The sequence below is a fragment of the Xiphophorus couchianus genome, chromosome 24 (genome assembly GCF_001444195.1).
Source record: "Xiphophorus couchianus chromosome 24, X_couchianus-1.0, whole genome shotgun sequence".
Classification (NCBI taxonomy): Eukaryota; Metazoa; Chordata; class Actinopteri; order Cyprinodontiformes; family Poeciliidae; genus Xiphophorus; species Xiphophorus couchianus.
The window spans coordinates 19,487,771-19,513,645 of NC_040251.1; the positions used below are offsets into that span (position 1 = coordinate 19,487,771).

The following is a 25,875-nucleotide window of genomic DNA, read 5'->3' on the forward strand; positions in this document are numbered from 1 at the left end:
TGTGAGTCAGAGTGGAAGCTGACATCATGTCCTCATGTCGGCCAACGAGAACTCACAGCGATGTTTGGGTAGTTTGACCCGCTTCTGGTCCAAACCTCCTTACAGTCACCTTAAAGAACCCCATCAGAACCAGAGCAGGACTTCACTCGGTATCAGTCCATGGAGCCTCTTGATCAGCTGAATTTTGTTTTAGGCTCATTTTAATCCGTTAGCTACAGTTGGGACTCATTTTTAAATATTTTGACTGGTTTTGACCCTTGGTCTCCGGTCCAGTTCTGGTGGGTTCTTCACCTAAAGCATATAAAATTCCCAGGAGGTCAAACAGACCAAGGAAGGATTTTGTATGGAAGCAAGCAGAGCTTGAACTGATGTTTCTCAGAGTAACATTCTTCTTGTTTTCCTGTGTATGATAGATTTGATTTCCAGATCGTGTCGTCGCTGGGCGTTTCGCGTCGCTCTAGTTCTGTAACGACTGTTCCTGATGACTAACCCACTGCTGCTTCCTGCAGGGCATGCTGATGAAGAGGAGCGGCAAATCCCTCAACAAGGAGTGGAAGAAGAAGTACGTGACGCTGTGCGATAACGGACTGCTCACCTACCACCCCAGCCTCCATGTAAGCTGACGGCCAACATTCCCCTCCTGTTTGGCCATAACACGCTCTGTGTATCAATTAGGACTCGTCATCTGTTTGCCCACCATGATGAGGACATCAGCTCTAATGTGTCTGCTAATTACCCTGTTGGCTCAGAGAAGCTTTATGGCAGCAGGCGGCAGGCGAAGACCTGCTGCTTCCTCACAGAGAGCAGGAGGAACCGGGTCAGCAGAACCGACCGCTGCAGGTCCACCGGGCCGATCAGGCCGACGGGGAATCACTGCGGCTCGGCCTGTTGCTGCTTTGCTCTCATTCGCTGCGTTTATATCACAAACGTGTACAAAATGTTGTTGATATTCTGCTAACGACCCAAAAATGCAGTTTCCGTTACCTTGGAAACAGAATGAAAACACGTGAATAAATGATTAAAAACAGGCCGCGCGTCATCCTCCCACCACTTCCTGTCTATTCACCAGAGAACTAGACAAACTGACATTGAGCAGGTTTTAGTAGCGTTTACAATGTTTTTATATTTAGTTTTTATTGCCATTTAGCTCATTTTTATTAGCATTAGCTAGTTCTCTTTAACATTTGGCCAGTTTTTTTTTGGCATTTAGCTACTTTTTTTAGTATTTTGTTAGTTTTCTGTAGTATTTATAAATTTTTAGTATTTAGCTACTTTTTGTTACCTTTTAGCAAATTTTAGTATTTAGCCAACTGTCATTAGCATCTAGCTAGTTTGAATCATTTTGAGTTTATTCTTTGCTTTGCTTTTTATTGCTGAACTTGTTTTTTCAGCTGTTTAATTTACTTCCTGGGTTTTTAAAGTTTTTCTGAATTTTTCATGATGTCAGAAAAGTTTCTGTTTTCCAGATTAATTCATCTCTGACTGGTTGTTGATGCTTGGGACTGGCGGTCATTCATAGCCTAGTTTTATGTCTACATGGTGTTGCCGTCCAACTAAAAGTCAGAACTAAATTTGTCCCTTTCAGGCTCCCGTAGCCACAGTTCTGACATGAAACAACATTTTATGACCTAAAGTAGCTGATAATCACCTAAATATCAGCAAACTGTTTCCTGTCTTCAGCTTGAACCTTCCTGACCCAGAGTAGTGAAGTACAGTTTAGCAGCAGCGGGGAGTTGCTGGTTTGATTCCCTGCAGAGCCGTCGCCACACTTCGCCTCTCTGCACCCGTCAGTCAGCCGTTAGAGGAGCTGAAGCAGCAAATTAGAGTTAAACTCATCATTAACACATCAGCGCCGCATAAACAGCCCGACGCCTGCAGCGCCGCAGACCGACCGACCCGGATCAGCTGGATCAGTTAGCGACGCCGCGGCGCTGCTAACCCGCTGGATCCAATCAGAGGCCCCAACAACCCGACTGCTAAGGAACCACAGCAACGCCGCTAATTAGAGAACCAATCAGGGGCAGACTAGACTCACTGAGTGGTTCTGAGCCTGGTTCTGGTTCTGATCCGTCCGGGTCACTACGCACATTAGAACTGATGAAAACTGAATCATCTTCTACAAACCAGAACTGACCTGAGTCATGTGTGAACTGGTTCTGGTTCTGGTTCTGGACTGTTGCCTGCAGCAGGGTTTCCAAAGTAGGTTTTGAGGGCCCTGTGGGGGCCGCGAGGCTCCAAGTGTCGGATCCAAACCAGATTTTCAGTTTGATCCTGATGTGACTGTGAGGCGTACGGAGGGCAAGAAGAGGAAAAACTGAAGATAACTAAATGTGAACATATGAAGACATGAATAAATATATTTAAATATAACTTTAAAATGTCAACGTTAAATAATAAAATTAAATCTTTTAGAATAAATGTGTTAAATATTGGACTGGTTTTCTAAAGGTTCTGGACCCGTTGAGGCTTTCATTGGGTCTTATTTGGGAGGTTCTGGATCCAGTTCTAGTCCTGGTTCTGGGCCCATATTTAGGTTTTCATTGGGTTCTGCAGCCTCCATCAGAACCAGCTAGTAGTCAGGCCACCAGTAGATCTGCTGGTTCTGCTCCGTCGATCGGACCGGCGCCGAGCGAACCCGTCCTCTCTGTCTCTCCATGCTGCAGCTTTCCCTCCGTCCTCTCAGCTGTTGCCGTAGCGACCGGCGCTGATGAAAGCATCGGATGCAGATGGAGAGTCATTAGGGCGTCAATCTGTCGGAGCGTTTACCCAGCATCCCCGGCGAGGCCCTGGAGAGCACTAGGCTTTGAATAGGCCCTTTGTCAGGAGAGCTGCCAGCAGGAGGCGGGACGATCAGAGAGAGAGAGAGAGAGAGTGTGTGTGTGTGTGTGTGTGTGTTGTTAATAATCTAGTTTATGGTTATTATTTACGGCACGGCGGTGGCAGCAGTTACTGCGGGTCGTTATTCTCAGCCTCTTCATCAGACGCGTCCGGTCGCTTGGCGTCGGTCCAAACCCGTCAGAACCACACAGGATGTAAACAACCACAGGTCTGGTTCTGGACCTGTTGAATCCCTTCTGGGCCGGTTCTGACTGGTTCTGTTGACCAGGTCGGGTTTGGACCGGTTCTGGTTCTGGTTTCCTTCAGGTTATTGATTCAGAACCATTTTGGTTCTTTTTCTGGACGGGTTTGGGCTCCATCTGGTGCCGGGTCTGACTCGGTTCTGAATAGAACTTCTGGTCTGGTTTGGACCCATTTCAGCTGGTTCAGTTCAGTCTTAGTTTCTGGTCCAGTATAGGCCCAGTTTGGATCTGTTCTGGTTCTGTCCAGTCAGACGGTCGTCTGTCCTGGTGGTTCTGATCCGGCCCGCGGGTCGCTGCTGGGCCCCTCCCCTCTCAGGTTAGGCCCCGCCCTCTGAGGTTAGGCCCCGCCCCCAGAGCTGCTGCAGCCAATCAGCAGGATTACTTTATTTCCTCTGTGGTGTCAGGCTGCAGGTCCAAAAGAACAGAACCAGAACTGATCAACGGGCTGATAAAACAGAGAAAGTTTATCTTTCTGTTTGATAAGTTTAGTAAATAAAATGTTTGCTTCCAGCTGGAATCAGTTTCTGTTCCATTAAATTAATGAATCTTTTCTTTTCTTCCATCTGAGTTTCTGTCGCTTCAGCAAAGAACTAAAAAACATCCAGACCTTAAAATCTTTAGTGTCTGGAAAACAAAACCCATTAGCAGGCACTGTTACCTAGCAACCCAGGAGAGTTCAGCCCGTCACCTAGCAACCCCACAGAGTTCCAGAACATTTGGTCAGCTGAGTAAAGCATAACAGGTTATTTAAAAACTAGTTATTGTTTGGTTATTTCTGTCTTTATTAGATCATAAATATAATCCAGCAATATTCGCAAACAATAAAATAAAACTTTATTTAGACCAGTAATGTGCATTTATTGGCCTTATTGTTATCCTCTCTCCCTCTCTCTCTCTCTCAGGACTACATGCAGAACGTTCACGGTAAGGAGATCGATCTTCTGCGAACCACCGTTAAGGTTCCAGGGAAGAGGCCGCCGCGGGCCGTCTCAGCCTGCGGCGCCGGGCCCAACCAGAACGCCAACGGCCTGGTGAAGGACATGAGCAACGTCCAGCTGGGACCGACCTCAGGTCAGTGTCAGTAATCAGAGCAGCAATTCATCCAGAACTCTACAGAAACCTAAAGTTAGCACACTTTAGGAAACGCCGGCGTTCTGCCGCTTCCTGAATGTTTGATGATCTGAGCTGACTGCAGGCCAGCAGCTCCTGTTTATCATCTGGATCCTTCAGAACCGGGCCGGCCTTGGCAGAACAGGCGCCGCGCTTCACCTGAAGGAGGCGTCGTAAAACAAAAGCCGGGGGGCGCCACCGCGTGTCGCGCTCTGCTACATAAAAGCAGCTCTGAGGCTTAAATCAAGCAGGAGAACCGCTGAGAGCATGAATATTCAGGATCCATCACTAATTACTGCCATGAATATTAATGCAGTCAGAGAGCAGGCTGGGATGAGACTGGAGGGGGGAGAGGAAACACTGGAGGAGGAAACACTGGGACAGGAAAAGGAAATACTGGAGAAGGAAACACTGAAGAAGGAAACACTGGGACAGGAAGAGGAAACACTGGAGGAGGAAACACTGGGACAGGAAGAGGAAACACTGGAGGAGGAAACACTGGAGGAGGAAACACTGGGACAGGAAGAGGAAACACTGGAGGAGGAAACACTGGGACAGGAAGAGGAAATACTGGAGAAGGAAACACTGGAGGTGGAAACACTGGGACAGGAAGAGGAAATACTGGAGAAGGAAACACTGAAGAAGGAAACACTGGGACAGGAAGAGGAAACACTGGAGGAGGAAACACTGGGACAGGAAGAGGAAATACTGGAGAAGGAAACACTGGAGGTGGAAACACTGGGACAGGAAGAGGAAATACTGGAGAAGGAAACACTGAAGAAGGAAACACTGGGACAGGAAGAGGAAATACTGGAGAAGGAAACACTGGGACAGGAAGAGGAAATACTGGAGAAGGAAACACTGAAGAAGGAAACACTGGGACAGGAAGAGGAAACACTGGAGGAGGAAACACTGGGACAGGAAGAGGAAACACTGGGACAGGAAGAGGAAACACTGGGACAGGAAATGCAGGAGAAAATGGTCAAAACAAAGAGTTAAAGTGATGCTACCTCCCACCTGCAGGGGGCAGTGTTTCTCTGACTTCATGTCAGGTTAGAGTTCATTATTGATACGAATACAAACAAAAAGTCACATTTACCAAATTAAAAATCACTAATATTCTTATAAATCTTCTAAATCAGCTCCACAAAATCTTAGATTTCTATTGAAAAAGAAAAAAAGAATCATGAAACTAGCTGCTGCTCTGAATGTGTTGTTCTTCCAGCAACTAATCGATTACTAAATCAGTCGATCCATCACAATTAATCAGATTATTGGTTTCAGCCACGCTGTTTAGTCCTGTAGTTCTTTGTGCTGCCTGTAGAGGGCAGCCTGTGTGCTGTAGTTCTTTGTGCTGCCTGCAGAGGGCAGTCTGCTGACCTGCTGCCCCTCCTCAGGCTCAGTGTCCAGCAGCGTGTCGGCGTCCCAGATGGCGAGCGGTGTCAGCCTGGTGTCCTTCAACAGCCGCGGCCTGGAGGGCCTCCACCAGCGCTCCTACTCCGTCTCCAGCGCCGACCAGTGGGCCGACGCCACCGTCATCGCCAACTCTGGAATCAGCACAGGTAAGAGGCTGAGGAGGCCAGACGCGCAGCTGCACCAGGAGGCCCTGTGGGCCTCCTGGTGCAGCTGCAAGGTGGGGCTCTGTGGCTGCTGGGCTGTGTGCTTGACTTGAAGTGGCAGCATTACGTCCTCAGGACCAAACACACACACACTAAAACACACAGACTGACAGCTGTCGGGCCGCGTGTCGTCATGACGATAAGCCTGACTGGCAGCCCCCCCCCCGCCGGCTGTCCTTAAGCAGCGTTTAAAGCTGTGAAGCTGGTGGAGAGGAGAAGTGTTGCTGCTGGTACTCAACTCCTCCACACTGACGATCAACAAACACATGGAACTGGTTTCAAACCAGTTTAATAGAAACAGAAAAAACAAACCTCACAACATTAGACTAGACCATTTCCACACTACCAAGACCAAGACCTGACTTTCATCCAGTTTAAACCAGCAAAAACCAGTTAAAACCATTCAAGAACCGGTTTAAACCAGCAAAAACCAGTTAAAACCATTCAAGAACCAGTTCAAATCAGCCAAAAACCAGTTCAAATAATCCAGAAACCAGTTTAAACCAGTAAAAACCAGCCAAAAACCAGTTAAAACCGTCCAAGAACCAGTTCAAATAATCCAAAAACCAGTTCAAACCATCCAGTTCAAACCAGCAAAAACCAGTTCAAACCAGTTCGTAAAGCTTAATGAAGTTGAATCCTGATGAATTTCATCCAGTTTAAAACCTTTGAATTTGTTTCAGTTTATTTCTATAAAATATATTTTCTCCAGACATTTTACCAATAGATCAGAAAACTGCTACCGAACATAAATGATTAAATAAAAACACATTAGGAACACAAATGAGTTTTAAAATAGAAAGTAAGTTATTAAAATGGACCCAGAGGTCCGGTTGGTTCCAGGATCTATAATGTTCCTGAGAGGTTCTGATGAAAACAAACAAGTTTTATTTACTCTAGTTAAGTTTACCTGAAGTAAAGTTCATTTTTACAGTGTAACTGAAGCATTCAGTTATTAAATAAAAATAAAACCTTTCCCAGCTGCAGTTCTGCGGCGGCAGAGTGATGCTGCGGGGGGCGCTGCGGAGCGGAGCAGGTCTGCAGATGGCGGCCGTTAATTGCCGCTCGGGGACGGCGTCTTGTCAGCAGAGATAAGTTGTCACATTTTCCACTTGAGCTGAGACTAAACGATTGTAAAGTAAGTTATGGCCGTCCTTGGGGCGCCGCGCGGGTCGGGGTTCCGTTCAGACGCACGGAGCCGCTGTCAGCGCGCCGCCGCGCCGGCCGATTGATGGGAGCTGAATGTTATTTTATTCCGCCGCTGGTCACAGCTGCCAGCCTGCAGAGGGAGGCCAGAGAGGCGCGGCGGCGCAGCGGTGAGGCGGCGCGGCGGTGAGGCAGAGAGGCTCAGGCTCTACCGCTGCAGACTTCTGCATCAGATAACAGACAGAAACTGAAATCAAACTTTCCTCCAACTAGGTTTAGTGAAAATAATGATCCAAACTACGTCTGAACACCTGGTTCTGAACCAACACCAAGACATTTCAGAACCAGATTCACTGGTTAGTCTTTGTCCAGTGACAATAAAGTCTAAGAGACCAGATTAAAACCAGTCCAAGACTAATTCACCACCATCACTGAAACCAGTATAAAAACAGTCCTAAACCAGTTAGGAATGGTTCCAGTCTAAAACCAGTCCTGCTGGAGAACCCGTCTAAAATCAGAGCAACACTAAGTCCAGGACCAGTGTACCAATATGTAGAAGAACCAGTTCTAACCAGCTTAACCTGGTTAGTACCAGTCTAAAACCAGTTTAATCTGGTTTAGATTAAAGTTGTCCATAAACCCGAGGCCTTAACCACTGGATCAACCAAAACCAAACCCAGTCCAGTAGAAAGTCCAGTCTGCCTGGTGAACTGGAAGGTTGGTCAGTACCAGTATCAAACCCATATAGAACTGGTTTGAAACCAGTTTAACATTTAGATTAAACCCTCTAACCAGATTAGTGGAAAATCAACCCAATAAATAGTTTAGACTGGTCTGGTTCCAGTTTAAACTGGTCTGGTTCCAGTTTAGACTGGTCTGGACCCAATAAGCAGAACCCTGACCTGAACACAGGCTCATGTAAACTTGTGTCTTCTGTCTTATTGCTGCTCTACGTTGCAGACACTGCTTTGGGCGACTCGGTCTGCTCCAGTCCCAGTATCTCCAGTACCACCAGTCCAAAGATGGAGCCGCCCCCATCGCCGCACGCCAACCGCAAGAAGCACCGGCGGAAGAAGAGCACCAGCAACTTCAAGGCGGACGGCCTCTCTGGTACTGCAGAAGGTAACGCCATCCCCCCTCCCCTCGCCTCACTTTCCTCACCCGGGTCTGACCCCGGACCGGTTCTGGTCCGGCCCGCGGACACGCTAGCGTGAGCGGGTTCTGAGACCCGGGTTTGGAAACGCCGCCATGTGATTGTCTGAGACTCCTGACCTCTAGAGGGAGCGAGGGATCTCTCCATCCTCATTCCTCAGCCCTTCATCTTGTCCTCCATCTTTGATTTGCTTCAAAAGTTTAAACAAAATGTCTGTTTGCTACGATTCACCGAGTCCGACTGGAGAACGACTAGAGTTCGGTCAGGATCGGGTCAGAGTCCAGTCAGAGTCCGGTCAGGATCCGGTTAGAGTCCGGTCAGGATCCGGTCAGGGTCCGGTCAGAGTCCGGTCAGGATCCGGTTAGAGTCCAGTCAGAGTCCGGTCAGGGTCCGGTCAGGGTCCGGTCAGGATAAAGTCAGAGACTGATCAGGACCCGGTCAGGATCCGGTTAGAGTCCGGTCAGGATAAAGTCAGAGACTGATCAGGGTCCATTCAGAGTCCGGTCAGGATCCGGTCAGGATAAAGTCAGAGACTAATCAGGACCCGGTCAGGATCCGGTCAGGGTCAGGTCAGGATAAAGTCAGAGACTGATCAGGACCCGGTCAGGATCCGGTTAGAGTCCAGTCAGAGTCCGGTCAGGATCCGGTTAGAGTCCGGTCAGAGTCCGGTCAGGATCCGGTCAGGGTCCGGTCAGAGTCCGGTCAGGATCCGGTCAGGATAAAGTCAGAGACTGATCAGGATCCGGTCAGGATCCGGTTAGAGTCCGGTCAGAGTCAGGGTTTCGACTCGTCGGGTTGTTGCCAACCAATCAGGGCCTCCATCATCACTCACTGACTTCCTGGAACAAAGGTTCAGTTAGCAGCAGAAGCGTCCTGATTGGCTGGTGCCAGCGTAGCCCCGCCCCTCCTGGATCCCCGGCCAGCGGTTGGTTGTCTCCCTCTGACTCGGCGTTGCTAATGAAAGCAGTCTGTGTATGGCTGAACAGATGTGGCGGCTGCAGCAGATGTGTAATGTTGGTCTCTCCATCACCGCGGCAACAAGCACCAGACATGACGAGTGGCTGCCTGAGTGATGGATGGGCGCTGCATCCTGCGCTCTGAGTAAATGTGATTTCCTCTCTTTATTCTGTCTTTATTCCTTTAATCCTGCGCCGCCATCGCTCCTCTCATCGTCCTCGCCTCCTCCGCCCGTCAGCAGCAGACTCGCCCCCCGATTAGTCAGCTAAAGTGAAATATTATAAATAATCCAGCGTATTGAAATCTTTTATCAGCTGTGTCACTTTCATTATTCAATAAGCGATTAGTAACAGTCTTCCCAATTTAGCCATTAAGCACTGAGCGCGCTCAGTCGGCCGCCGGCCTGTCACGCCGGGCGGCTGGTGAAGTATCTAGGTGTCAGAGCGAGGCCCGGGTAATTTACGACGGGGGACCGCCCTCTGCGGCCGACCACACACACACACACACACACACACACACACAGGTGAGATCACCTGCGTAGTTCACAGCTTCACACATACATTACAATGAAGCTTTAAATTCAAACCGTCGCTTTAGCTGAAAAATACCAAAACAGACCCAGTTCCACAGGAAATGACATCAGAGCTTCAACCACAGGTTCTGGGTTTATTTCCATTCAATAAACACGTTTACGCTGTAAGGTGTTTTTACTAATTACACCTGTTAGTGAGAGACCCACACCTGGACCTGACCAAGAATAAAGCTGTTCAAAGCCAAAAACACATTCTGACAACGATCAGAACCGGTTTGAACCAGACAGAACCGGTTTGAACCAGAACTGGCTGTAAACCAAGGAAATGAACAGAAATAATCCAAAGCCAAAACTAGTTTAGTCAGAAGTGTAAACCAGTAGTAAACCAAGACAAACAACCAAACCAAACCAGTCATGAACCAGTGCCAGGACCAGCTGGGATCCCAGGCCCGGTCCAGATGGAAACCCTCCTGTGTCTCAAACCAGTTTGGAGCCAAAACCAGTATAAGTAAACCAGAGCTGCCTGGATAGGCCTCAGCATATCTGCTGTGTAGCTTTCAAAGCCGACCTCTGACCCCCAGAGTCTGAAGTTTCTTCTTTGACTGGTGACCCCGTGACCTCGGACCAGAGCTGATTGGGCGTTCCCCTGGCAGGTGTTCAGTGGGTCCGCCAGGTGAGCCGCAGAAGGAATTCCTTTAAAGTCGATTAATGAGGGGGGAAGCCGGCGGGTCGGACCGGGTTCTGTTTGGGTCAGAACCGGACCTCCTGAGGTGTATCTCTCCATTCTTCCCTCCTGTGAAGCCTCCGCCGCCTCTCAGATCGGGTTCAGACCAGTCTGGGCTCTGGTCGGGTTCTGTTTGGGTCGGACCGGGTTCTGACTGGGTTCTGTTTGGGTCAGAACCGGACCCCTGAGGTACATCCCTTCCTCCTGTGAAGCCTCTCAGAGGGAGAACAATCGTCTGCAATATTTTCCAGGTTATTAATGCTGTAAAATGCTGCGAATAATGGCGGAGTAATGACCTGTGTCGCAGAGCAATAGTGTGTGCGCTGACATTTAAGGCTTTTAATTTGTGTTTCCTGAGGCCGCTGCCTGTCGGCCGGCCGGCCCGCCTGACGGCTCGCCGCGCGTCCCGCTGGAAGCGTCGGCTGTTTGGGTTGTTCTGTTTGTGCTGCTAAAGGTTGCTGGTGTCAGAGTTCACAAATTGCCTCGGCGCCACCTCCCTCTGCGCGAATGTCAGCCACAGTAGCCGAGAGCGCTGGCGGTAATTACCAGCACCGCCGCGTGTGTGTTCTGGTGTGTGCATACGTTTAGTCGACCCGCAACGTTTAAACCCGCCGCTGACACAAACACTCTGGGAAAACAAGCAAGGCATCAAAAATAACCTTCGTGTCCTGCTGGAGGTGCGACGCCGCAGCTGCTGCTGCCATGGCAACGCCCATCCAGAACCAAAACCAGAATTAAACCAAAACCAGTCTATAGTTTAAGGCCAAAACCTTCACACTGGTTTTAAACCAAAGTCTGAATCTATATAAACTTTGAACAGTTTTAAGCTAAAACCAGTAAAACCAGAAGCCAAAACCAGTTTCAAACCAAAGCCGGAGTCAGACTCAACCTTAGGCCAAGACCAGCATAAAACCAAACTAAAACCAGTTCCAATTGTTGTTCAGAACCAGTTCAGAAGTTTAGCCTTGGAGCAGAAACTGGTTCTGAGGTGAATACCAGTCCTGAACTGGGTCAGATCAGCACCAGTCACAGGACAGGACCAGTGTGAACCAGAAAACTGGTTTAAACTGAAACCAGTGGAGAAATGGACCTGATTGGCTCAAAGACTGGAACCAGTTTAAATCAGTTTAGTGCTAGGCTTAGTGCAGTTACCTGTAGTGGCCACTTGGGGGCAGCAGTCTGCGTTGAACGAGCTGATCCACGTTTTCTGTCTTTTCTGGACAGAACCAGGAGTTCTGGACCCGGAGGCTCCAGGTGTTTGTTGATCTTTAGAGCTGTAAATGTCAGGCCGGTTCTGGTCCAGTCCGGAACCTCCTGGTTCTATTCATGAGCTGCTGCGGCCCGCTGGGTCGGCGTTTAATCTGTGGCTCTGGGGGCGCATGCTCTTTGTTGGTCCCCCTCCGTCTGGAAGCAGAGCATCATGGGAATTTAATTACGGCAGGTCCCTGCAGGGCGATCGATGGAAAAACAAGAAAGCAACAAATTCATCTCGGTCCAACAACCAAAATGAATTTCACAAAGTCTTGTGGGTTTGATGACTGGATGATGTAATTGTGGTGAAACGTCAATAAAACTCTGAATTTGTGTAGTTTAGAGTTTCTGGAACCAGGCTGGTGGTTCGGTTTGTTGAAAGGAATCAATCAGTTATTCAGTTGGACTTTTATGATGTTTCTGCTAATCTTGCCTGTTGGTCCTTTCAGAGTAAAAGCACAGAATGAAACCGGGCCGGTTCTTACCCGTTATGTCCTCCACCAGAACAAGAGGAGAACTTTGAGTTCACCATCGTGTCGCTGACGGGTCAGACGTGGAACTTCGAGGCCACGTCGTACGAAGAGCGGGACGCCTGGGTCCAGGTCATCGAGAGCCAGATCCTGGCCAGCCTGCAGTCCTGCGAGAGCAGCAAGAACAAGGTGACCCGCCTGGTTCTGTTGGTTCTGTTGGAGGTTTAAAGCGACTCCTCAGCCCCAGATCTCCTCTCAAACCCAATCTTTCCCGTTTCCACTCCCATAATTACAGAATAGCAATTACTGTCAGGTCGGCCCGGTTCTCCGTCTCGGCCGTGTTTACGCCTCAGGCGCTCAGCCTCTCAGAGGCCCCTCCCCCACCCGTTTCATTTGTTTGCCATGTTTTCCCTTCACGCCTGAAACGTGTGTCTGTGATGATGTGTGTTGATCTAACCGGGCCGCTCTCCGGACCCGACCTTCTCTCCTCCAGTCTCGCCTGACCAGCCAGTCGGAGGCGCTGGCGCTGCAGTCCATCCGGAGCATCCGGGGCAACGGGCGCTGCGCCGACTGCGACGTACCGAGTGAGTGAACCGTCTGCTCTAACGCTTTAGCACCACAGAAGAAGAAAGCAGGTCCTGGGGGGCTACAGGAACCGCTTCCTGGTTCTTCAGTTTCTACGACCCTGAAGGGAAACCTTTGAGTTTACAGATGATAGATGGCGCCATCGGTGGGGTTGGTACAGGAAGTACAGTAACGACAGGAAGTACAGTTACAACAGGAAGTACAGTAACGACAGGAAGTACGTTTCAAACAGGAAGTACGTGTCCATTGGAAGCCAAATTAATTAAATCAGTTACTTCAGGATCTTGAATATTTTTACAAACATATCAGAAACGACCAAACTCCTCTGGAGTTCTGTTCTGTGGTACAATGGCTGCTGGAAGTGGTTAAAAAAACAAACCAGATAAAGTTACCAACCCCTCTCTGTTGCCACAGCGCCCCCGGTGGCTGGATGAATGAACTGGTTGTAGGTAGTTACTGCGTTTGTTTGGACTAGGCCATTCAGGGGAAGATTCCCAGTTTGAATGTTTTGCCATCCTCTGACACCCAGCTGGTTCTGGTTCTGCCCCACAGACCCGGACTGGGCCAGCCTCAACCTGGGCGCTCTGATCTGCATCGAGTGCTCCGGGATCCACCGAAACCTGGGGACCCATCTGTCCCGGGTCCGGTCCCTGGACCTGGACGAGTGGCCGCTGGAGCTCATCAAGGTGATGTCGGCCATCGGCAACGAGTTGGCCAACAGCGTGTGGGAGGCCAACGCCCAGGGCCGCCTCAAACCGGGGGCGGACGCCAGCAGGTAGGAGACGCCTCCAGAACCGGGCTGTGGTCCGTTCACACCATCAGAACCAGGTTAACATGACTCAGTCTGCTGGATTTAGTTCCTGTGTCTCCATGTTGGGATCAGAATATGGAACGTGGTTTAACCGTCCGTCAGTCCGTCCGTCCATTTTCTTTATCAAAGTGGTTTAACCACCTTCCATATTCCAGGTGTTTCCAGTTATTTCCTGATGTTGCCCCCCATGTTGCCCCCATGTTGCTGTTTATTTGCTGATGTTGCCCCCATGTTGCCCCCATGTTGCTGTTTATTTCCTGATGTTGCCCCCATGTTGCTGTGTATTTCCTGATGTTGCCCCCATGTTGCTGTGTATTTCCTGATGTTGCCCCCATGTTGCTGTTTATTTTCTGTTGTTGCCCCCATGTTGCCGCTCATGTTGCCGCTCATGAACCTCCTGCTGCTCCCCTGGAGAGGCCGCAGCAGGAGGTCAATATTATCTCTATTAAGCTCCGCCCCCTCCGCCCCGCTCTGCGCGGCTCCGTCTCCTCCTCTCTGCTGTCGATAGTCTTTATCAGTCCATTCCTTCAGTGGCTCGCTGTTTGTCCTCCATAAATCCCTCGCTCTCCTTCTCATCCTTCTGTCGTTTCTCCTCTCGGACGGCAGATTCTGCTGATGCTTCGCTGCCGGCTTTAACGTCTCAAATTATAAGTTATTAGCATCAAACGCTGCTGTAATCTCTGCATTTCTCTTCCTCTGTCATCAAACTCACGGCCAGAGGATTCATTCCTCCCATCTAACTGGTGGAAACACTTCCTCCAGCCACCAGCAGGTGGCGCTGCATTGTATCTCACTCCATGTCTGCTAACTGAACCAAACTGAAATAAAACCAATTAAAGATGGCTTCCATCGTTTATAGAGGAGCCAGATTTATACTCAGCTAAGAGCAGCAACACGTTAGCATTTCATGAATCCAGTGAAAGCAGAAACAATAAAAATAGTTGCTGAGGTAAACATGTCTGGTTGTAAAGGTGAAGCCAACCAGAGTAAACTCAGAGCATCGTTGTTAGCAGGAGCAAAGGTCAATATGGAGATAAAATCATCCCAAAGGAGAAAACATCAACATACAGAAAACTAATCATTTAAGACGAGATCAGTTTTTGGAGCGTTTCTTAAAATGACTTCTGATCATTTAGAATCAATTTCTGATCGTTTTAAATAAATTTCTGATCATTTAGAATAAATTTCTGATCATTTAAAATAAATTTCTGATTATTTAGAAGAAATTTCTGATTATTTAGAAGAAATTTCTGATGGTTTAGAATAAATTTCTGATCGTTTCAATAAATTTCTGATCGTTTAAATAAATTTCTGATCACTATGAACAGATCCATGATCCCCAGGAGTTGCTGTTCTGCATGAATCGATTTATTCTGCGTGTTTAAATCCCGGCGTGTTAAAGAGGAGAGGAGCTGAAAGTGCAGGTGGAGGGTTGAGTGTGGATATGGGGGTAATGGATGGAGAACTGCCCCCCTGCTGCCCCTGCCCCCCCGTGGTCTGTGGAGTGAGTAATAGAGGCCGAAATTTCATTTTGCAAGTGGCTGATTTAATGATCCAAAGGGTAATTAATGGCCTGATTATCTTAATGTTAAATATGGCCAGCAGCAATTACGCTGACCTCCTGTCTGTCATTGCTGCCCCCCCTTACTGCCCCCCGCTGCCCCCCCGCCCCCCAATTAGGAGGAGGAGACGGATGGAGAGACCAACACCTTTATTTGTGAAGGAATCGTCTGGGCTGAGCTGGAGGGAAGCAAGCGGCTCGGTGTGGACCGACACCAGCCGCGCCAGCTCCGCCGCGCCGCGGGGGGCCGAGGGGGCGGGGCTTATGAGGGGTGGTTCCTGTTGGGCTCCAGCCTCCAAAGGACAGAGCCGTCCTCTAAACGCTGCCATTAACCCGCGGTCAGCCGTCATCGCCTCGGCTGGCGCACGCGCTGCCGCTGATGGCGACTGATGGCGGCGCTCTGGAGGCTGCTAAGTTTGGGCCCCGACCCGGTGGGGGGGCAGCGCCTCCCTCAGCCGCTGCTCATCGGTTTAATGAGGTGTCCAGCACCAGCTCCGCGGGCCGGACGGACGGTTGACACCGTGTTAGCGGGCCGAGCCGACCGGCAGCGACAGCGCCCCCTGGACACGCCCTCCTGCTGCGACCTCTGACCTGTGGAAAGGGTCGACAGCCTCTGGTTCAGGCTGGTCCGTTTCTTCAGCCGCTGGAGAAAAATCCAGTTATTTTTGGAAACTGGAAGATGAATGTTGAAACTTCCTGCAGGCCTGGTTCTGATGGTTCTGACCAGGTTCTGATGGTTCTGACCCGGTTCTACGGTCCTGGTATTTGCTCGCTTCTGGTCCGCCTCTACAGCTGAAGCTGAATCTGATGATTTGATGACATTAACGTTTTTAAGTTGATCCGTTTCTCACCATTTCTGATGGGCTAAAAGGAGTTTATGCTAGGCTACAATAGCATCTGAATGATAGCAGCTAATGCTAATGCTAATAAAGAAGCTCTGGAGAGATGAAGGTTGAGGATTAAAAACTGTAAATATCTAGAACATATTGATTTATTAGTTTCTCATTGAGTGGATTTATAGATTCTGATTAATTGTGATTAATTAATCTCAGACTCTGTCAGACATTTTCTTCCTCTGTGTCCTGATGACCCGGTCTGTGTCGGCGCGGTGGTTTGGACCGCTGGTTCTGGTCTCATTGATTATCGGCTGCTATTATCAGCGGGCAGCAGGTCCTGGACCCATCAATCATCGTATCTCTGGTTCCGATCTGAACCGTCAGCGGTCCGGCTCGGTTCCGCTCGCTCGGCCTCTCTGTTTCGGGTCAGCTGCGGGGCGTTCAGGTGCCGCTCCGACAGCAGAGAAACGAGCAGTCGGCTGAAGGATGGCGGCGCGGAGCGATGCTCCACCGTTTAACGGCGCGCGGCACATGACGAATGCCCGGCCAGTAATAATTCAGCAGCGGGTCTGCGGCGCCGGGCCCGGGGGGCCGGGGCCCGTTATGGGAGCAGATCCGTCTTGTTCGCTCCGCTCCGTCTGAAAAGGCTAACAGATTTAAAATTAGACCGGGGGCTTTTCATCTGAGCCGGGGGGCAGCTGCGGCCGACACGGCGGCACGATTGGGCCCAGGGGACCAGATGGGGCAGGGGGCCCCGCATCACTGAATAATTGCCCCCCAGGGTCAGGGGGAATGGTGTCTGGGGGCAGATCCGACTCAGATCCTCATAAAACCAACTCCGATCAGCTGGGAAGGACAAGATGGGACACGAGTCACATGACACGGAACCAGAACCCCCTGCAGGGTCCAGATGGACCAAAGACGCTGCTCAGGCAGATGGACTTCCTGTTCAGACGGATGGACTTCCTGCTACATAAAGCTGATTGTTAAATCCTCCTAAATGGACCCGTCCTGAGCGTCCTGAGCCCGGTCTGCAGGCGGTGGACCATCAGGATGTTTCCTGGAGGAAGTAGTTCTGAGTGACACGTCAGCATCAACGCCGTGCGGTATAAATAACTTTCCCCGCCATGCAGATCCAGACGGGGCTCCATGGCGCTCTGCGGCCCCCGTTGGTCGACCCCTCTGCGGCCCCCGTTGGTCCACCCCTCTGCGGCCCCCGTTAGCCGGTCGCTCTGCGGCCCCCGCTCCTCCTCCGCCCGGCTGCAGCGCTGAGGAATAATTGGCTCCTTGGTTCTAATTCATCTGTAAAGGAAGCTTGATTAGATTAGTCCTAATGGACGTTATTTTGTACATGGCTGCCCCGCCGCCCCCCACTGCCCCGCCGCCCCCCCACCCCGCTCGTCTAACAAGCCCTCCAATTTACTGTTGACATTAAGCCTCCGACTCGAGCCAATCAGCAGCTCATTCATCGCCTGTCATGGCGGCCAGGTTATGCTAATGCGGACTAAAAGCACAAACTAAAAGCGCGTTCTTTATGCCTGAGTCATCAGATTAACCCCCCCCCCCCGCCCCCCCAGCCTTCCTCTAATAATGAAGAAATAAATAACCCCCCCTCCGCTCCCCCCGGCCCACAGAGCAGCAGCAGGACGGCCGCCGTCCCGCCGTGGGCGCTGATGTGTTTGGACTGAATGGGTTCACGGCGAGCCGCTGGTGAACACTCAGCTGATCCCACCGCCACGGAAAAGATGGCCGACCGCAGGACGGAGGCCTGGAGGAGACAAACCCAGCAGCTGGCTGGGAGTCCAGATTATCCTGCAGTCAGACTAATGAAAAACTGAAAAGGTTCTGATGGTTTGATACCTGAAAAGGTGTGAAAATAATAATTATAATATCTACTGCAGTCCAGACATCTGGATCATTTTAATACAGTTTATTGTTATAATAATAATAAACTCTTTGTTTTTCTTCTGTAATCGTCTTTCATAAAACGTTTGATATTCAAACTAGACCTGACTTTATATATTAATTAAAATCTTCAGTTTCCTGATGAATAAAAATATTTATGAACTAGAAGACCTGAAGCTTCAGCGCGGTGTCAGCGGATCGTCTATAAACGTCTGTGGGGTCCGCTCTGAAGGAACCGTTCTGGGTTCCCCTGTGTTTCGGATCACTGAGGACCTGTTCCTGGGGTCCCCCGGTTCCTCCCGGTCCCTCAGAACGCTCTGGTCTCTCCGTGTCCCCCCGGTTCCTCCGGGGTCCTCCCGGTCCCTCAGGACGCTCTGGTCTCTCCGTGTCCCTCCGGGTTCCTCAGGACGCTCTGGTCTCTCCGTGTCCCCCCGGTTCCTCCGGGTTCCTCCCGGTCCCTCAGGACGCTCTGTGACATGTAGTTAATTACCAGAGGAGGTGTCTCCTACTTCCTGCCCCCCTGCTGCTCGGCTCCTCTTTAGTATCCGTGCAGCATCAGTGGAGCGTCTCGTTTCAGCCCAGGGATCGGCTTCCCGTCGCTCCGGCCCGTTCCTCCTCCTCCTCCTCCTCCTCTTCGCCTCATCTGCGCGGTGGCAGCTCCGTTAACCCCTTGTCTTCTGCGCTGGCCTCTTTTTAATTATCTGAGCCCATCCGAGGACGGCTAACGACCCGCTAATTGATTTCAGCCTCTCTCTCCCGGCTCCGGTGAAGGTGGAGCCGAGTCGGCGGCCCTCACCTCTTCTGGCAGGGATTCATCTCTAAAGCACATTAGGTCCGGCAGTTAGCTGATGCTCCATCTATCCGCCTATTAATCTATTAATTAGAGGGCTAATTAGGCCAGAAGAGCAGCCTGACACCGTGTCACTCTGGACCCGCCGCTCATTACCTCCCACAGCCTCGCCACGGAGCTAATGGAGGCTCATCCAGCTGCTGGGGAACCAGAACCAGAACCACAAGAACCAAAAACCAGCAGAGAGCTGAGCAGGAACGGGTTGCCAGGTTGGACTGTCGCTACCATCTGGACCCGTCTGGATTTAGAAAGAGTTGAGAGTTCAGAACATTTCCAAACAGCATCACTGTGAAGCAGAAAACTTTAATGAAATGATCAGTTAATTTACTGTAGAATCAATCGATCATCAATGATTAGTCATTGATTAGGTAACTTTAAAACAGGAATGATAGAAAATATCATGATTTACAATAAAACACAAACCCCCAGAAAACTCCTGGTTCCGGTCCTGGTACCGGTTCTGGTTCTGGTCCTTGTTCTGGTCCTGGTACCGGTCCTGGTTCTGGTTCTGGTCCATAACAATATAGATTTTGTTTTATAGTTTGTATTTTTGAATAGTTTGAGTTTTCTGTTCTGACTGTAAATGTCACATCTGCTTCAGGATTTTCTATTTTCTGACATTTTTCAGTTTTTATTCCTCAGATTTAATTTGCAGTTGATCTTTAATTAATTTCTAAATAATTATTTTTTAATTTCAGTCCAGATTTATATTGATCATTTCTGGTGAATCAGTTTCAGTTTGGATTCTTGTGTTTTTTCTTGTTGTTGCTCTGATGTTTTATTTATGGCCTGTTGTTGATTCTTCATCTCTAGTTTTAGTGGCTCTGTCTCTTCTGAATAATCTGGATTTAATCCATATGTCCTAGTCAAAGTATTTTCTCTGAAGCATCATTAGTGGATAAATGATTCTCTGGGTTTGTTTCTGTCGCTGCGACTCGGTGAGTTTGGCTCTGGTTGTTGGTTCAACGCCCTCAGGAAGCGCCGTGTGTCCAAACAGGCAGACAAAGCAGCCGCTGGGGGGGAACACACACACACACACACACACACACACACACACACACACACAGTGAGAACCGTTGGAACTCAAACAACAGGCAGGAAGTCAGAGATGCTCAGTGGGCCCAGCGCGGCGCCCTGAGGAACGCCAAACAGAACCAGAGCTGATGAAGCTGTCAGTCAGCAGGTCAAAGGTCAAAGGCTTCAGAGACTGGAGAATCCAGGACAGATCCCAGTTTAATCCCAGTTTAATCTGGGAGTTTCTTTTCTCTGTTGTTGTTTGTGGAAACCTTTTCAGGAACATTTAGTTTTTAGTTTTTAGTTTGAGTTCAGGGATTTTTACTGGTTTCTGTTAATTTTGATCATTTTATTGAAACGTTCAGATGAATCTGATCTGTAACAGGAACAGAACCAGCAGCAGCCGTCCTGCTACAGATCCACTGCAGCTCACACACACACACACACACCATCACCCCTCTGGGCTGCGCTTGACATATTTGCATTGTGTGTGTGTGTGTGTGTGTGTGTGTGTGTGTGTGGGTGTGTGTGTGTGTGTGTGTGTGCGTGTGTGTTTTCCTGTCACAAGCGATCTCACTGGGACTCGTGTTTAATTATCTACCCAGCATGCCTTGGTGCTGAAAACACAGCACTTCCTCTAATGGGATGTGAAAAGGGACACACACTCACACACACAGATTAACACACAACCTGAGAGTGTGTGCTGCAGACACGTTAACACACACACACACACTCGGCGTGGTTAATTAGTGCAATTAGCCTCTCCAGTGTCCAGAGCTGTGTTTTCAGGAGTCGTTAAGTCGAGGCGGAGACTCGCTGTTTACTAAATACACGCCTGGAAGTTCACACACACAGAGACACACACACACAGAGACACACACACACACACACACAGGCAGATTACATCACAGTGATGCTAATTTCAATTAAAATGTGTTAGAAATATTCAGTAACGGTTGTAAACACATCAGAACAAGACGAGGTTCAACTTCAAAATGGCTGAAAACCCATCATGATATTAACCAATCAGATTGTCAATATTGATGATTATTGATTAGATTTAGTGTTAAACATCTGAACCGCCGTCAGTCTGGTGATGTTTCCTGTTTTATCTTGTTTCTCTATTTTTAAAGTTTCCAAACCTGAAACTGCTGCTGTGCAACTGACCCAGAAGGCTGTTGCTAGGCAACCACAGAGCGAGTGAGTTAGTTGATCCACAGCTAGCTCTGTTAGCCCTGAGCTGTTGAGCGGCTGCAGTCTCTCCTCTGACTACATCCCCCAGAATGCCATGCGGTCCTGGATCTCTCAGTGTAATTATTGAACGTCGACTCAGACGGGTCGCCTATTGATCACGTTTCCATGGCGACCTGTAGGGTTATTGGTGTCCGGTGTTTCTGGACGCCTGCCGGCTCTTAGCAACTCCAGAGGAGGAAGGCATGCGTCTCCTGGTCCCACGGCTCACACTTCTTCCCAGAGTCCCGCTGGGCGCTCACACACACACACACACACACACACACACACAGTTACTGACTCTCTCTCTCCGGGACTCCTCCTTCAGGCTTTGTCTGCGGGCTTTGGGCCGTGGTCGGAGCCGGCCTCTCTGGTCTCTGGGTCGGGGCAGGAAGGAGGAACCTGGGGACATTCCGCCATGCTAGGCGCCTCCTTGCCCCCCCACATGCCCCTACTGCCCCTGTGTTGCCCCCCAGCAGGCGCTGGTATCCAGGAAGAGAGCTAATGAGATCCAGAGCCGTTCCCACACCGATCCATCGGGTCTCAGGAACGGTTCAGAGAGAAACCGGTTCAGGATGAGAAATTTGGTACCAAACGTTCCCATCCTTCAGTCTGCAGCAGGAAACAGCTCAGAACCGGACCGATCCGCCGGGCCGTCCAGACTGATCCCTCCTGGCTGAGTGAGAATCTGTTCACAGGAGGGATTAGAGGTCAGATTAGAGGTCAGATTAGAGGTCAGATTAGAGCCACTGCTGTGGATTAGACAGATGATGATCCTGGATCGGTCATTGATTCTTCCTCCTGCCTCTCAGATTGAGAAACGTTTCCTCACCGCCGTCTGTAACTGGACCTGTCGACCTGATACAGATTACAGAGGGGATGACCTTTGACCTGAACCTCAACATAGAGATGGCAGCATTCAGCTTCTATGCTCCACAGATCTGGAACAAACTTCCATAAAACTGTGAAAGCCTGACTTCCTGTTTGATGTTTTTATGAACACTTTGATCTGTTTCTGTTTTATTTCTCTCTCTGATGTCTGGTGGCGTTCTGATGACCTGTGATGTCATGTCCTGTCTCCAGGGAGGAGCGTGAGCGTTGGATCCGGGCCAAGTATGAGCAGCGTCTGTTTGTGGCGGCGCTGCCCGGCGCCGACCCGCCTCTGGGCCAGCAGCTGCTCCGCACGGCGGCCGAGGAGGACCTGCGCGGCGTGGTGCTGCTGCTGGCCCACGCCTCCCGCCAGCAGGTCAACGACACGTTCGGCGACGGCTGCTCGCCGCTGCACCTGGCCGCGCACAAGGGCAACGTGGTTCTGCTGCAGCTGCTGGTCTGGGTGAGCCTCCTCTGGGTCAGACGGGGCGGGCCGGGGCTCCGGCCGGACCCAGTCTGACCCGGTTCCGCTGTCTCCGCAGTACGGCGCAGACCTGACGGCGAGGGACGCCCACGGGAACAGCGCCATGGCGTACGCGCGGCAGTCCGGCAGCCAGGAGTGCGTGGAGGTTCTGGCCCAGTACGGCGGCGCTGACGAGCGCTACGCCCTGATGACCACGCCCAACCTGCCGCGCCGCAACGCCAACCGCAACAACAGCTGCAGCAGCCTGGGCAGCGCCGCACTCATCTGACCGCCGCCATGATGGGAAACGGGTCTCTTACCTCATCGGCCAATCAGAATCCAGGAACACATCCCACAACACCCATCTCCATGGCGACGAGAGGAGAACCGACCAGGTCCAGGCCTGGTGGGACGGGAGCTTAGACTCTGTTTTATTTAAGGAGTTTCCCCCGCTGTGAGTGTGAGAGTGTGTGTGTGTGTGTGTGTGTGTGTGTGTGTGTGTGTGTGTCAGAGTGTGTGTTGCTGGACCAATGGGAGAGCGTTCCTGGGCGTTCCTGGGAGCCTCCAGGCTCAGGACCGTCAATGTTTCTGATTGGTTCATTTTGTCCAAACGAACCAAGGGAACGTCGTCTGACGAAGGGCTGTTTCTTCTTCTTCTGTAAATACTGCGCCTCTGTCCTCAGTTCCTGTCACGGTCGCCGTGACAACGAGCACAAACAGGAAGTAGTTGAGTCTGTCGGTGTGGTTTGGTTTGGGACTCAAGCAGGAAGTTCTGGACGATCTGATTGGCCAAGTCAGCAAGAGGTCAAAGTGCAGCAGCGTATTGGAGCCATTAGAGATAAAGACATACGGAGTATATCTCTGCCAACAAACTGATTTAAAAACGAGTCTTCTCAGCTCCAAAAGTCAAAAATGTGCAGGGAAAAAAATCTGAAATGCTTCATTTTTTTTCAAGATTAATTTCAAACTTTGAGAGATTTTTGGCAGAAATGTACTCCGTATGAGAGCCCAGTGGTTGATCCAAACCGGAGTTGATCCGGACGGTTCTGGATCCTGAAGCTCATCTGAACACGGAGTCGGAACGCCGTTAGCTTCCTCTGCTGACGTTTATTTAGCTAGCAGAAGTTTAACTTCAAACATTTTTAAACCTGTTTGGTTCGTCAGCCATTTTGCTGGTATCCATGGTAACCTAAAGAGGCTGGCGTTTCTCCTATTAGCCTCAGGCCTAGTCAAATCACTCCTGGTGTTTGTAGAAAGTGTCGACTGAAAGCCAAGGGAGCCTCAGGAAGAACGCTCTGTCTAGAAATCCTAACCTAGATGTTGCTGCAGCAGGTGAGTCGTTCTCAGCTGGATTCTCTGATTTCACGGCTCTAAAATCAAACTTTCTCCTCTTGCCTTTTTTTATGATCCCAGAATCACACAAACTGCTTCTCCATGCATTCTGTGTGAACAATGTCTATGTTTTGACTTTCAGTCCAACCAGAACCAGAACTACAACAAAGTATTTGGGCCATTATAGATAAAAACAAAAAAAAGATATTGAGAGAAAAAACTTGTCAGATTAATATCAGAAATTTTCTGGAAGTCTAAATATTTTTGAGGAAAAATTCAGAAGTTTTGAGATAAATTTCACATATTTTTTTTTTAGAAAAAAGAAATATGTTCTGAGCTTGTAAAGGTGAACATTTTCAATTCTAGTTAAGATCAATCTCAAAGTTTTTTTCTCACTAATGTGACTTGAGCTCAGAAAATATTATTTTCTCCTAGAAATGTTCTAATCTCAAAATGTTTGAGTTTTTGGTGTAAATTGTGATGTTTTCCATCGGAGGGTTAGGATTCCCTGATCAGGAAGAGTTTAATTGAATTTATGTTTATTGAAACTCACAGCTTATATCCGTCATCACAGCACAGCTTGGTTTAAAGGGAAATTTCCAATAGCTTTATGAGTAAAAGTTGTTTATATTTTGACTTCATAAGTAATAAAGCAACTTATAGAAGAAAATATCATTCAGTAAAAATGTGTCCAGGAAGTTGGATATCATTATTTAGTTTACGTAATATAAGATAAATTTTGTGATTCAGCTTCAAAAATGGTGACAGTTGTGAAATACAATAATAAGAATTATTTTAGCAGAAAAAAGTTTACAGGCCAAGAAAGATGGCTAACATCAGTTTTACTGCGTTAAAAAGGGAAGCTAATGCTAACTGAGCTCTGAGTTACCTGGACAATAAACAGAAAAGCTGCTGAGTTATTATCCCTGTTAATAAGATTTATATTTTATTGTTTACACTCTGAATACAAAATGTTGTAAATTGGAGAATGAAGCACCGTGTGATGATGTAGCTACTGATTAGCCTGTTAGCTTAACATCGCTAACTGATCAAAGCTGCTGGCTAGCTTACTGTTTCGACATTAAATTAATTCCGTTGATCTCTAATTCATCTTTACATATTTTGTACATTTAAAGCCATATTGAACATTTGACTAAATTTATAGAATAAATCATAAACATCTGAATTTAGTTATTACTGTCAAAACAGCTGAGCCACCTGGCGGCTACTGCTTAGCTAGCAGTAAACTTAAATTATCAATGAAAGGAGCAGCAAGCAGTGGCTGAGTGAGACAAAGCTAACAGGAAAGAGCTGCGTTTGTAAAAACCACGTCGTCATTCTGGTGACTTTCTGTTTACAACATTATCAGGTCAGTTTGTTCACATTTAATAAGCCAAAAATCAGGTCGGCTCATTTTCATTGTTAGCGTCAAAACTGCCGAGTCATTTCCCAGCTAGCTCCGACTGAACTTCATTAGCAGACTAGACTTCCTTATCATTTTTTTATTCCACTAGAGTTTTTTCCTTAATGCTAAATATAAAAAGTTTTAACAGTTTGGGACTAAATGCCAGCATAAAGCAACAGCCAGTAATTTATTAGTATAATTATGCATGTTTGTTAGCAAATGCTGCTAACAGGCGCCGTCGGTAAAAGTGATTTCTTTTGGTTTCTGGGTCATACACTTTAAACAAAGCAAAATAATACACGAGTTTTTATTTTAATTTATCGTATTGGAGCCTCTTTCAGTTTCAGACGGTTCTGTTATAAAACCTGTAAAATGATTGTTTTGCTTCTGGAAAGCAGCGGCGGCGGTGTAGATAATAAAACCTGTTAAATGATGTAGAAATGTTTCTGTGCTAGATTTTAATTATGACTTTAATAACTTCCCTCCAACCTCCATCTTATTTAAACTCCCACAGAAAAACCTTTTTGTACATTTCCTCCTGAGGTCCATCCGCTTTTTATCCTGTTTTATCATCCAGACCGTTATTGTTCTTGTTGTCACTGTTATTCTAATTATTATTGTTATTATTATTATTAAATTTTGTTGTACAGTACCGATGTTGAAAAGTTCTACCTAATGCAGAATCTTCTACTGTAATTTGTCTCTTTTCAATAAAGACAGGAAAATGCTTCTTTTAACTGAATATGTGAGACTTTATTAATTAACTCGGGAATATTTCCTGTTTTTAGAAACATGAATATTAGACATAAATGTTAAAATCCTCCTGACATTCTTACAAACTTCACAGCATTTCTTAAATGTACATTTTGATTTTTTTAAAAAAATCATTATTAAATTGTGCAGATTTGCCAGTGAAATAAAATTTGACAGTAAGCGAGTTTTATTTCCTTTAACTCTGCGGAGTTTAAAAT

The 25,875-nt window shown here is 48.5% G+C and overlaps 1 protein-coding gene across 6 annotated transcripts in view; it reads left to right on the plus strand.

Moving 5' to 3' along the window:
* The window catches only part of agap1 (ArfGAP with GTPase domain, ankyrin repeat and PH domain 1), a 63,588-nt gene extending 37,951 nt beyond the window's left edge, over nt 1-25,637 (plus strand). For 5 of the 6 annotated variants that reach the window (XM_028010497.1, XM_028010498.1, XM_028010492.1 and 2 more), the window contains 9 exons: nt 510-614; nt 3,983-4,151; nt 5,588-5,752; nt 7,916-8,077; nt 12,077-12,231; nt 12,536-12,626; nt 13,180-13,402; nt 21,918-22,167; nt 22,247-25,637. In XM_028010497.1, coding sequence (XP_027866298.1) covers nt 510-614; nt 3,983-4,151; nt 5,588-5,752; nt 7,916-8,077; nt 12,077-12,231; nt 12,536-12,626; nt 13,180-13,402; nt 21,918-22,167; nt 22,247-22,456 — 1,530 coding nt within the window. In that variant the 3' untranslated portion in view covers nt 22,457-25,637. The remainder of the gene's footprint in view (nt 1-509; nt 615-3,982; nt 4,152-5,587; nt 5,753-7,915; nt 8,078-12,076; nt 12,232-12,535; nt 12,627-13,179; nt 13,403-21,917; nt 22,168-22,246) is intronic. The other variant, XM_028010495.1, reaches the window with a different exon arrangement.
* The last annotated feature ends 238 nt before the right edge of the window (nt 25,638-25,875 follow it).